The sequence below is a fragment of the Vulpes lagopus genome, chromosome 20 (assembly GCF_018345385.1).
Source record: "Vulpes lagopus strain Blue_001 chromosome 20, ASM1834538v1, whole genome shotgun sequence".
Taxonomy (NCBI): domain Eukaryota; kingdom Metazoa; phylum Chordata; class Mammalia; order Carnivora; family Canidae; genus Vulpes; species Vulpes lagopus.
This window is the reverse complement of record NC_054843.1, coordinates 89,839-101,397: the sequence shown is the minus strand read 5'-3', so window position 1 is coordinate 101,397 and position 11,559 is coordinate 89,839. Positions and strand designations below refer to the sequence as shown.

The 11,559-nt window shown below is 44.9% G+C and overlaps 1 protein-coding gene across 3 annotated transcripts in view; it reads left to right on the top strand.

Moving 5' to 3' along the window:
• Positions 1-11,559, top strand: part of DIP2A (disco interacting protein 2 homolog A) — an 89,667-nt gene that overhangs the window by 41,029 nt on the left and 37,079 nt on the right. For all 3 annotated transcript variants that reach the window (XR_005984710.1, XM_041734778.1, XM_041734777.1), the window contains exons 8-10: positions 209-406; positions 8,382-8,473; positions 11,410-11,520. Coding sequence is in view for 2 of the 3 variants with exons in the window: in XM_041734778.1 (XP_041590712.1) it covers positions 209-406; positions 8,382-8,473; positions 11,410-11,520 (401 nt within the window). In the remaining variant the exon portion in view is untranslated. The remainder of the gene's footprint in view (positions 1-208; positions 407-8,381; positions 8,474-11,409; positions 11,521-11,559) is intronic.

Genomic DNA, 11,559 nt, shown 5'->3' with positions numbered 1-11,559 from the left:
TGGGTACGGTCACCGTGTCTGTTATCATCCGTGACGGATCCCCACCTGTCCTTTGGTCAGTTGGTCCGTGACTGTGACAATGATAAGGGAATCTAAACAAGTTATTGTGACCTTTTTACAGTTGGCAATTTTTAAGAGAACACTTAAAAACAGAATGTATGGATGGTACTATGAAATGCTGATTTTTAAATTTCAATTTTACTTGTAGTGCAGCAGCCAGATCCAAATCAGCCAAAGCCGGAGGGAAGCCAGATGGTGGTGCTGAAAGGGGAGCCTCTGGCCGTGGGGATTCCCTGGCCACCGTCCCTGCTGGCCGCCTTGCAGCGGTGGGGTACGACGCAGCCCAAAGCCCCCTGTCTGACCGCCTTAGACACAGCTGGGAAGGCCGTCTACACCCTCACCTATGGCAAGTGTCACCAGAAGGCATTTGGGCTCTGGTCTAGCTGTAACATGTTACCTGTCATGTCATACAACACGGCCGTACAGCTTCATGAGCATGATGGAGCGGATCCTGAGAAGCCAACACAACTGCCCACAAACCAGAACATTGCCTCAGTCCATGTGCCCCCCACCCCCACCCGCTGCCCCTTCCTCCAGCAGAGGGGACTACTCACCCACTGCTGGTGACCAGCCCCTGCCCTGAGGTCAAGGGTCACAGCTACATATGCATCTCTGAGCACAGGAGTTTAGTTTTGTCTAATTTTGAACTTTGTATAGATGGAATCCTACAGTATGTGTTTTTGTATTCAGCATCTTTGGTTCCACATTATATTTTTATGTAACACAAGTCATAAGCATCTGGCTTGATGCATTTTCACGGAGTGACTATACTCCTGTCGCTGGCACTCAGCTCCCGAGTGTTCCCCAGGCCCTTGGTCCCTACCACCACACACATCCTCACTGACGGTCGAACTGTCCTGATGCCTGTGAACACTTCTGGGTTTCACTGTCGCTAAGTTTTATGTGAGTGGGATCGTGTGAAAGCCGTTCTGTGTCTGCATGCTTGTGCACCATTGTTTCTGAGGCTCAGACATGATGCCGTGTGAAGCTCATTGATGGAGGTGACTTTATTGTACGAATATGCTGAAAATTATTTGTGTCCTCGACCATGGGTGGAATTTCCACTGAGGCTATTGTGTATAGTGCTGTTATGAACATTCGTAGGTGAGTCTGCTGCTGAGCGTACGCTGTAGGCATTGGTGCTGGGCGCACGTGGATGTGCACAGGTCGCCGTGCTCGGCTGTAGGACATCCCGACACGGTGCCACAGAGGCTGCCGCCACCTCCACGCCTGCCGGCAGCGTGCGCAGGCTTCCAGCTGTGCCACACCCGTGCCAACACTTGATATTGCCTGTTTACTTCCTTTAGCCTTTCCTATTGGCGTGTTGTGGTGTCGAGTTATGGTGCTAATTTACTTGCATGTCTCTCATAGCTAATGATGCTTTTTTGTGTGTTTATTGGCTATTTGAATATCCTCTTTTATGCACTATACAGATCTTTAGCTCATTTTTCTATTTGGTTGCTAATGCTTTCTGACTTCTTTCCATGTTCCAGGAACACATCCTTTGTCAGATATATTTCGCAGGTATCTTCTTCCACCCTGTGCCCTGTCTTTTAACACTTTTATCTGTGGCTTTAGATAAATGAGAAGTCTTCATCTAATTAGTCTGATTTATCTACTTTTTCCCTTTATTTTAGCACTTCTTTGTTCTGTTTGCCAAACCCAAGGTCACAAAGATATTCTCCTACTTTTTCATCTAACTTGTTTTACAAAAAAAAACAAACTTGTTTTACTTTTAATATTTAGGTGTCATAATTCATCTTTAGTTTGTGTGTTGTGACATTGGAATCCTTTTCTTTCCTTACGAATGTCTAACTGGCCTGGTGCCATGGACTGAACAGTCAGAGCTTGCCCCGAGGTCCTGCCAAGCTGCTTTGTCACAGATCAGGTGACAGTACGTGCTCTGCCCTCTGCGCCCCCTGAACTGCCGCAGCTTTAGGGGTCCTGCTGTCTGGCATAGACACCCTTCAGCTGTGTGAATGTGCCTCACTCCTCTGGACTATTCTTGACTCTGCATTTCCGAGCCATTTTTAGAATCCGTTTGTCGATTTCCAGAAAGCTTCCTGCTGGGGCACTGCCTGACACTGCATTGATTCTGTAGTTCAATTTGAAGAGAATTGATACCATTACAATTACGGAATCTTCCAGTTCGTGACTGTGGAACAGTCATGACTGTGGAAATTTAATATATTTCCCCTTATTTTAAGGACTCCTTTAATTTCTCTCATTAATGTTTTATACTTCTGAGTACAGAACTCTAGAGCATCTTTTGTTAGATTCATTCCTGTTGTAGTGGCATGGTTAAAAACATTTTTCTGCTCATTTATTGCTTGTATATAGAAGTGCAATTGATTTTTTTAAATGGTGATTTTAAAAAAATATTTATTTATTTATTTGAGAGAGAAAGAATGAGAGCACAAGCAGGGGGAGAGGGAGAGGGGGAAGCAGACGCCCCAATGAGCAGGGAGCCTGACGTAGGACTCAATCTCAGGACCCCGAGTTCGTGACCTGAGCCAAAGGCAGACACTTAACCAACTGAACCACCCAGGTGCCCCCAGATGGTGATTTTGTATCTAATAGTCTCATTAAATTAACTTACTGATTCTTTTTCTATTTATTAATGAGTAGTTTGTCCACATATCTTTTGGATATCCTGTGTTCAAAATCATGTCATCTATGAACAAAGATGGTTATCTTGGCCTTTCCAGTACTTACCCCTTTTATCTTCTCCTTGCCTCACTGCAAGAGCTAGAACCGTCAGTACAGTGTTGGGTAGCGAGCATTCTTGCCTCCTCCTCTGTCTTCAGCGGAAAGCTTTGGGTCATGAAGTACAATGTTTGCTGTAGTTTTGTGGTAGAAAAGTTCCTTGTCAGATTAATGAAGCTCCCTTCTATTCCTAATTTACTAGAAGCTTTTTTTTTTTTTTTTTTTAAATCATGAATGGTTGGGCAGCCCGGGTGGCTCAGCGGTTTAGCGCCGCCTTCAGCCCAGGACCGGATCCTGGAGACCCGGGATCGAGTCCCACGTCGGGCTCCCTGCATGGAGCCTGCTTCTCCCTCTGCCTGTGTCTATGCCTCTCTCTGTGTCTCTCATGAATAAATAAATAAAATCTTAAAAAAAAATAAATCATGAATGGCATTGAATTTTATCAAACCCTTTTTTTTTTTGCTCTGTCAAGATGATCATGTTTCTCTCTCCTCCCCACTTAATTTGATGAATTAAATTGATTAACTCTCAGATGTTAAAGCAGCCCTTGCATTCCTAGAATAAATCCCAGTTAGCCATGATATCTCTTCAACAGATGTCTGAATTTGATTTAGCCAATATGTTGTTTAGGATCTTTGCATCTGTATTCATTAGAGATGGGTCTGTAATTCTTTACAAAAGGAGCTCCCTACCCACTGTGAGGAGTGTGGTTTGCTCACTGCCTCCACCGGTTGATTTCAGCTGTCGGGTCTCTCTGTCTTCTTCTAGGACTTTGATTACAGTTATACCTCCTTTGAACCTTACATAGCTTTAATGTTCTTTTTTGTATTTTGTATTCTTTTCTGTATATTTGGTTGACCCTTGAACAATGCAGGGGGTTAGGGGCACTGACCCCTGCACGCTTGAAAACCCAAGTGTAAGTTTTAACTCCCCAAAACCTTAACTGTTACTAGTCTGCTGTTGACCAGAAGGCTAACTGAGAACAGTTGGTTGACATTTATTTTATATGTTTTTATTATGTGCTGTATTCATACAATAAAGTAAGGTAGAGAAAAGAGAATGTTATTAAGAAAATCAGAAGGAAGAAAAAAATAACACTTATACTACTGTATTTATAAAAAAAAAAAAAATCCATAGGTAGGTGGACCTGTGTTGTTCAAGGCTCATCTGTACTTCAGTATGGAGACGTTTAAATTTTCCTTTTTTTTTTTTTTTAAGATTTTATTTATTCATGAGAGACACAGAGAGAGGCAGAGACACAGGCAGAGGGAGAAGCAGGATCACGGCCTGAGCCAAAGGCAGATCCTTAACCGCTGAGCCACCCAAGTGTCCCTAAATTTTCCTTTATTTAAATTCTCTAATCCCGTCTTCTGAAATTTTTATTTTATTATGAAATTCCTGATGAGTTCTTAATTTTGATATTGTCCTTTAAGTTTAAAATTTTCACTTCTGTATTCTAAATTCTTTGTCATTCCGTGCATTGTCTTCGTCTTTTCCTTTATTTCCTAGCATCCATGTATTCCTTACCACAACTAGAAGTTTCTCTCCACCTGCTCCAGGGTCAGGTCACCTCTGGGCCTCTTGATCTTGTCTGTACTTTCTCTTGGTTTTAGTTTGGATAATTTATCTTTGGGGTGCCTAGGACCTTTCTGATTGAGTGTTGGACATTGTGTATAAAAAATTATGGAGGCTCCAGAGATGTCCCCTTCTATGAGAGAACATCCTCCTTCCCTCCATTTGGCAGGTAGCATGGTGGCCGGTCATTGCAGTCCCGTCAAGGCTGGCGCAGCCCCCTCTGAGCACCTATCTGTCCTCCTCTGGGGTTCCCCAGCCGTGGCTTCTGTCTCCTGTGCTATGTTAAGGACTCCACTTTGCTTCTCAGAGATTTTCCTTGTGGGCGTTCGGCACCCTGTTGCTCACGGCCCCAGGACTCCGTAGACTTCCTAGAGGGAGGCTGGCTGTGCTGTCATGGCTCCCAGCCTCTGCCAGAAGCTCTGCTGTTTTCTTTGTGCCTCGGTGGTGGTGTTCCATGAAATACTCTGTCTCTCGTGGGTGCCAGGGCCCTAATAACCGTCGGCTGTGCACGGTCAGCTCACCTCCCCAAGGGTTTTCCCTCTGCAGCCTTAACTCCTCTGGTTGTCTTTGTAGATGATTTCTGTATTTTATCCAGTTTTTAAGTTGTTTTGGGTGGGAGCCTGGTCTGCCACCAGTATACTCTGTCGCATTGGGACGCAGAGTCTTTTACCATTACGCTTTTATGATTCGTGTTACTGTGTATAGTTGTAGCTCATTTATATCTAAGAATGTACATGTCGGAATTGACATATTGGTTATAATGTTGGTATCCACTTTTGGCTATTACAGACAGTGCTGCTAGGAACATTCTGGGGTACGCGTTTTTGTGGGGTATGTACTTTGAAGTGGAAGTGTTGGGTCTGGGATTATGCACATCTTCGCATTTATCAGATCATGCCAGACTTCCAGTTTACACTTAACCTGATCAGTGTGTTAGGCCCACCTGTTCCCCATCATTGTCAGGCTTATCGTAGCTTCTCTGGTAAGAATATGGCAGTGGTACTTCATTTTGCTGTTAATTTGCATTTTCTTGATGACAGAGTAGATTGAGAGCTTTTCCTGTTTTGTTTTTTTAAAATCGTTTGGGTTGATTGAGAGGTTTTCCTGTTTTGTTTTTTTAAAATCATTTGGGTTTTCTCTTTTGTTAAGTGCTATTGAATCTTCTGCACATTTTTTTTTTTTATATAAGGTTATTTGGGAATTTTTAGTGTGTTCTGGATGCCAGTCCTTGTCAGTGACATGTGCTATAAGTATCTGCCACCGTGTCCCTTCACCTTTTACTCCTGACTGGTACTTTAGTGAACAGAAGCTCTGCCCAACCTCACCTTTTCTTTTTTTAAGACTTTATTTATTTATTCATGAGAGACACACAGAGAGAGAGAGAGAAAGAGAGAGGCAGAGACACAGGCAGAGGGAGAAGCATGGAGGCTCCATGCAGGGAGCCCGATGCGGGACTCGATCTCGGGACCCCAGGATCACACCCTGGGCCAAAGGCAGGCGCTGAACCACTGAGCCCTCCAGGCATCCTTCAACCTCACCTTTTTGCTCATGGTGAGCTCTTAAGTGGCGGTGCTCCTCCGCCAAGATCATAAAGCCGTTCTGTTATCTCGTAACAGCTCTGCTGTTTGCCGTGCACATCTAGATCCACCCGGTCTGCTGGGAATGAGTTTTGTGTACAGGGTAGAGGATGGGTCCCAGGGTCCGTTTATCAGGCGGGGTAACCATTCTCGTTCCCACTGGGCTGCCCCTCCTCTCCAGGGCGCCTGGTCAGAGATGGAATTGTCTGCATGTGGAGGGTCTCTTGGGGTCTTTATTTTATCCACTGTGTTATATACTATCCTTATGCCAGCACCGACTTCCTAAATTACTGTGGCTTTCTGAGAAGTCTTCACATCCACGGAGAAGTCTCCCATCTCGCTTCCTTCTGCAAGAGTGTCTCAGCTCTTCTTGTAGCTCAGTGTTTCCGTGTCTGTTTTAGGGTCGGCTTGTCCAGTGCACGGACATTCCTGCTGAGATTCCTGTTATCACTGCTCTCGGCAGTTTGTAAATGAGCACTCCTGCATTGCATGGACCTAATATGTCCCCCTGTCATTCAGATCTTCTGCACTTCAGCTCGATGCTGTTTTATACTTTCTTGTTGGGAGACTGCATATCTTCCATAACACTTACTCTTAGGTATTTGGCATGTTTGTTTTAATCTTAATGTGAGCACTGTCATTAAAATTTTTTTCTTAACGTTTACTGCTGGTATACAGAAGTCAGATAGTCTTTGTATACAGTTGTTACGTCTGGCAGCCTTGCCGGTTTCAGTTATGAGAACCATGATGTACATAGTCCCATCATCTGCAAGTCATGACAGTTTAGTTTCCAGCTGTGTGCCTCCTCTCTCCACCCCTCCCCTTCCTGCATTGGCTAAGACTTTCCATTAAAAAAGGCAGGCAGATGTTCTTGGCTTGTTTCTACTTCCTCGGGGAAAGCTTTCAATATGTGACCATTAATTATGATATTTTCTATAGGACTTTTAAAGATGGGCTTTATCACTTGAAAGAAATTCCCTTTCATTCTGAATCTAAGAAGGATTTTTAAAAAATCATTTAAAATCCTGATTGATTGTAAATTGTTTTTACCTTTTTTACCTTTGTTAGTGTGACAAATTATGTTGATTTTCTGTTAAAACTTCTCGCATTCTTCTTTTTTAAAGATTTATTTATTCATTTTAGAGACAGAGAGTATGTGAGAGTGGGGCAAGGGGCAGAGGAAGCAAGGGAGAGAGAGAGTCTCCAGGAGATTCCTCGCTGAGCACAGAGCCAGATGCAGGGCTCTGTCTCATGACCCCCGGATCATGACCTGAGCCAAAACCAAGAGTCGGACACTCAACCAACTGAGCCATGCAGATGCCCCAAAGCTTTTTGCTTTCTTGAGAGAACCTGTTTTGATCATGATGCATTATTCTCCTTATATACAGCTAGATTCAGTTTGAAAAACTGGGTGTATTACAGTTACCAACATCTTGAATTGACCTTTAGGTCAATAGGCAGAGGCAACGGTGTTTTGAGTACTTTTTTTTCTCACCTATTTCTCTGGTCCTGCAATTCACGTATTTCATAATGTTGCACCCAAGTTTAGTTTTATTTATGATGAAGTCTGAGCACTTATTCAGAGGGTGCGGCTGCTCAAACTGCATGTGGTTATTCTCCGGGAATTTGGAAGGGGCTAAGTCATGACCCTCGGGTCACTTGTCTGGTACTGCAAAGGGTGAGTGTTGAGGCTGCTTTGGGTGTTGAGCATGGCCTCAGGTTTCTCTGTCGTCCGTCTTCCTTACCTTCCCGTTGTTTCATCTTCCATCTTCCTCAGTGGAGCTCTGCTTTGTTGAGCATTCACTGCTGGGCTCTCCTCCGTGAGGCTGCGTGCCGGAGGGAAGTATGCCCAGTGGAACCTGCTAGGGCTCCTGGCTGGGTCCTGGAGGGCCAGATGCACCAGGCCAGCAGCCAGCGGCTCTGGGCAGCCTACTGACCCCTCCTGGATGGTCTTCCCTTGAGTCAAGACTGGAGATGGGGATACGACCCACCCTGTGAATTATAAAGGTTAAATGAAGCCACTCCTATAAGGGATGTAGTTGAGAGATATTGAATGACATGAAAATACATTCAAAATGCAATGTTGGCTGAAAAAGGCAGAGTGAAGTATGGTCCCATTTCTTGAAGATTGCACATATGTGTATATATGCTTGTGTGTGTGTGTGTGTGTACATACATAACCGAGAGAATGCTGACTTTTCTGTTAGCTTTTCTATGTTCTAAATTTTCTATAATAAATTACTATTCTATATTTGTATTAAGGAAAATATATTTGTAAGTTATTTTTAAGAGAAAACTATGATGTTCATTACAGCATTGTGCAAAATAGTTATCAGTTGGAAATTACCTGAATTTCCAGTAATAGAGTGGTGGTACATTATGGGGTATTATGATTGCTACATTAAAATGTTAATTATTAGTTTCTTAAATTTTACATTGCTTAGTATTTTTATTTTATTTTAGGCAAACTTTGGAGTCGGAGTTTAAAACTAGCTTATACTCTACTTAATAAACTGACTAGTAAGAATGAACCACTACTTAACCCTGGAGACAGAGTAAGTAACTAGAATATAACTTCCTGGAGTGAGCAAAAGCAGACTCTAAAAATATGTCTCATTGGAATCAGTATTCCATCTGTCGGTTAGACTTGCAGCATTAATACAAGGGATTTAAAGTCAGCAAAGAAGAAATATTAAATATGGAAAAGGTTGACTATGATGTACGTAAGATAATGGTTCTTTTCGTGCTTCTTCGTTGCCCATCCAGTGGCTCTGCAACATCTTTCCTCTTGGACTTCATATCTACTGCTTTTAATAAAAATATTGAAGTTAATAAATCTTAGGTCCCCAAAGCTGACATTTGATGAGAAAACATTGCCCTTACTAGAAAATTCATGTCTTCCTCTCATCCATGTGGCCAAGCAGCCTTCCTTCCTCACGGCTGGGGTAGAGCATGGAGGAGGCTCGAGGCTTCTTTGTTCCTTGTACTGACCACACTGCCCAGCGTTGTTGGCAGTCGCCACACAGGGCTACAGAAATTAACCAAAATTAAGTGAAATGAAGAATGTAGCTCCTCAGTCACCCCAGCCCCACAGGAAGTTCTGTTGGTGAGCATGGCCCTGGGTGGACTGAAGGCAGGTGTTCCCGAACGTCCAGGATGGAGCACGGGACCCTCGCAGTGAAACCCCTAGTGAGAGAGGCTGCCTGCGGTCAGATGGCCTCCCAGGGACTCTCTTCAGATAGAGCCAGTCACCAAACATTTGAAGAATACGAAGGAAAGCAACCAACGGGCAAAGAAAAGGAAAAGAAGAAAGGGGGAATGTAGGGGGAAGGAGGGAGGAGGAGGAAACAAATGTGAGAGAAAGTCATATACAGAAAATTAAGTTTTTAAAAACTTAGTCTTAATATCCCTGGAGAACTAAGGGAAGACATTGCTCCATAAATCAAGAAAAGGATGCCTGTGGGGGAAGACCAAGAGCTAGAAAGTGGGGAGGACAGTGCAAAGCTGAGCTCTCGTCCAGGAAGTCCAGCACCAGCTGGTAGGAGTTCTGGACAGGAGGGGGGCAGAGCAGAGGATTCTGAGTGGTGGCCACTGCCCCTCAACATCCCGGAGCTGGAGAGAGTCCGCCTCAAAGGGACAGGGCCTGCAGGGGACGCAGTGGGCCCACAGCGACGTCCTCGACACTAACTGAGCAGGACTGGGGGGCAGAAGGGAGCCTGGGAGGCTCCGGGGTGGGGGCAGGAGCGAGCTGCAGCGCAGGGCGGCCGAGGGTCGGAGGGCTGTGCACTGGGCAGCCGGGAGACTGGTTGGTCACTTAGAACACACTTCCCAAAGGTACCGGGCACATCGGGCGGAGCGCGTGAGGACAGCTTGGCCAGCGGCTACGCAGGAGGCAAAGCATGTCAGGGTGGTGGTACCGTTACCGGCGGCAGATGGGTACTTGGCTGTAAAAACATGCACAGTCCGAGAACGGTCCTTGATACGTTGTGCTTTAGAGCGAACCTGTGAGAATTCCTGATTCATGTGCTTTAAAATGACTCACAGAATCACTCGTTTATTTTTCTTAACAAAGATTCCTGCAAGGACAGAGACTTCCAGATACCCTTCTTGACGCATGAGGGAATCTACATCTTAGGTTAATATGAAAGATCAGCAGGATCCCAGTGAACGAGCTGATTATCAGGTGTGCTGGAGAGTTCATCGTCCTGTGATGAACAGTCTATAAATGTGAACACACACAGCTCTTCTAACAAAATCTCTAAGAGTGTTCTTACACCAAACATCTAGTCTCGAAGCCGTGGGTCACAGTTCTCGTACAACCTCTGTTAACATCAGCTGTTAAAGGAGAGCTTTGCCCTTTCCAACACAGCAGCTTGTTAGAAACTGGATTTCCAGGCCTGGGGGAGGGAGTTTAGGTGTAGCTTAAACTTTGTCTTATCGAGTAGTTGTTAGTAGCCGTTGTTTGGGCTTCTCCAGGGCCCAGTGTTAACCATCCTGACTTAGCACTCATGCTTTCAATTACACTGATTACAATATTTGGGGCTTATAAAACGTTGTTCCGTAAATAGCTTTTAATTTTACCTGATGTAAGAAATGACACCTGGGAGGATGGGGGAAAAGAAAGAGACGGACTGTAGGGGGCTGGGTGTTCATCTACAATCATAGGAAATAAAATTGATACTGAGACATTTTCAAAAAATGAAAATATAGCAGTGTAAGCATAGTATTTAAAAATAAGAGAGTAAATAGCAAAAGGAAGATGTGAGATACTTTTAGAGGGGTCCCTCGGGCAGTGGGGAAGGGTGGAGCGTGGGGTTTTGTGTGGGGTACTTTTTTCATCTTAAATTCTGTGTTTTTAAAATGTCCTTGATAAAAGCGAAAGTGTGAGATGAATAAAATAGAGCGCATAACTTAAACGGTGGCAGCCTGGGGACCAGACAGGCCACCGAGGGGCTCCCCGGGAGGAGCGGTTGTGGGGGTCTCAGCGGAGGTGTCCGGTGCCCGCCCCCCACTTCCCTGTCGTGAGTGAGGATCTGTTGGATTAAAACTTTGGTCTTAGGATCGTATCTTCTGGAAGATATTTTGGGTATAATTTGATTCCGTGCCCACGCGTGTTGGTGCGCATTTCTCGCCTGGCCTGACAGATGGGGGAGCTGTGCGCCGCTGGGGAGCCTCAGCTGCAGCTGCCAGACGGGGAGTGCCCGGAGCCAGCTCTCCATCCCGCCAGCCGTGCTGGACTGCCTTCAGGCACAGACACTCGAAATTATTGGGTCGCTTGTAGAATAAAGACCACAGCCTTAAAAAAAACTATTTAAGATGAGGAAATTTAAGGACCGAGAATTAACCTCCAAATGACATTTTCTGAACTCAATTTGAAAAGCTGTTAGATCGTCTAAAATGTCCAAATCCCTCTACTCAGTAAAGATTGTGAACGTTGCAATGACTGCGTCATCCGCAAGGGGTTTCATGGTTTTCCTTTGTACTGTTGCAGGTGGCCCTGGTGTTTCCAAACAGTGACCCCGTGATGTTCATGGTGGCATTTTATGGGTGTCTGCTGGCAGAGCTGGTTCCTGTCCCCATAGAGGTGCCGTTAACGAGAAAGGTAGCTCGCTCGCTCGCTCGGGGCCGCGGGGTTCCCTTC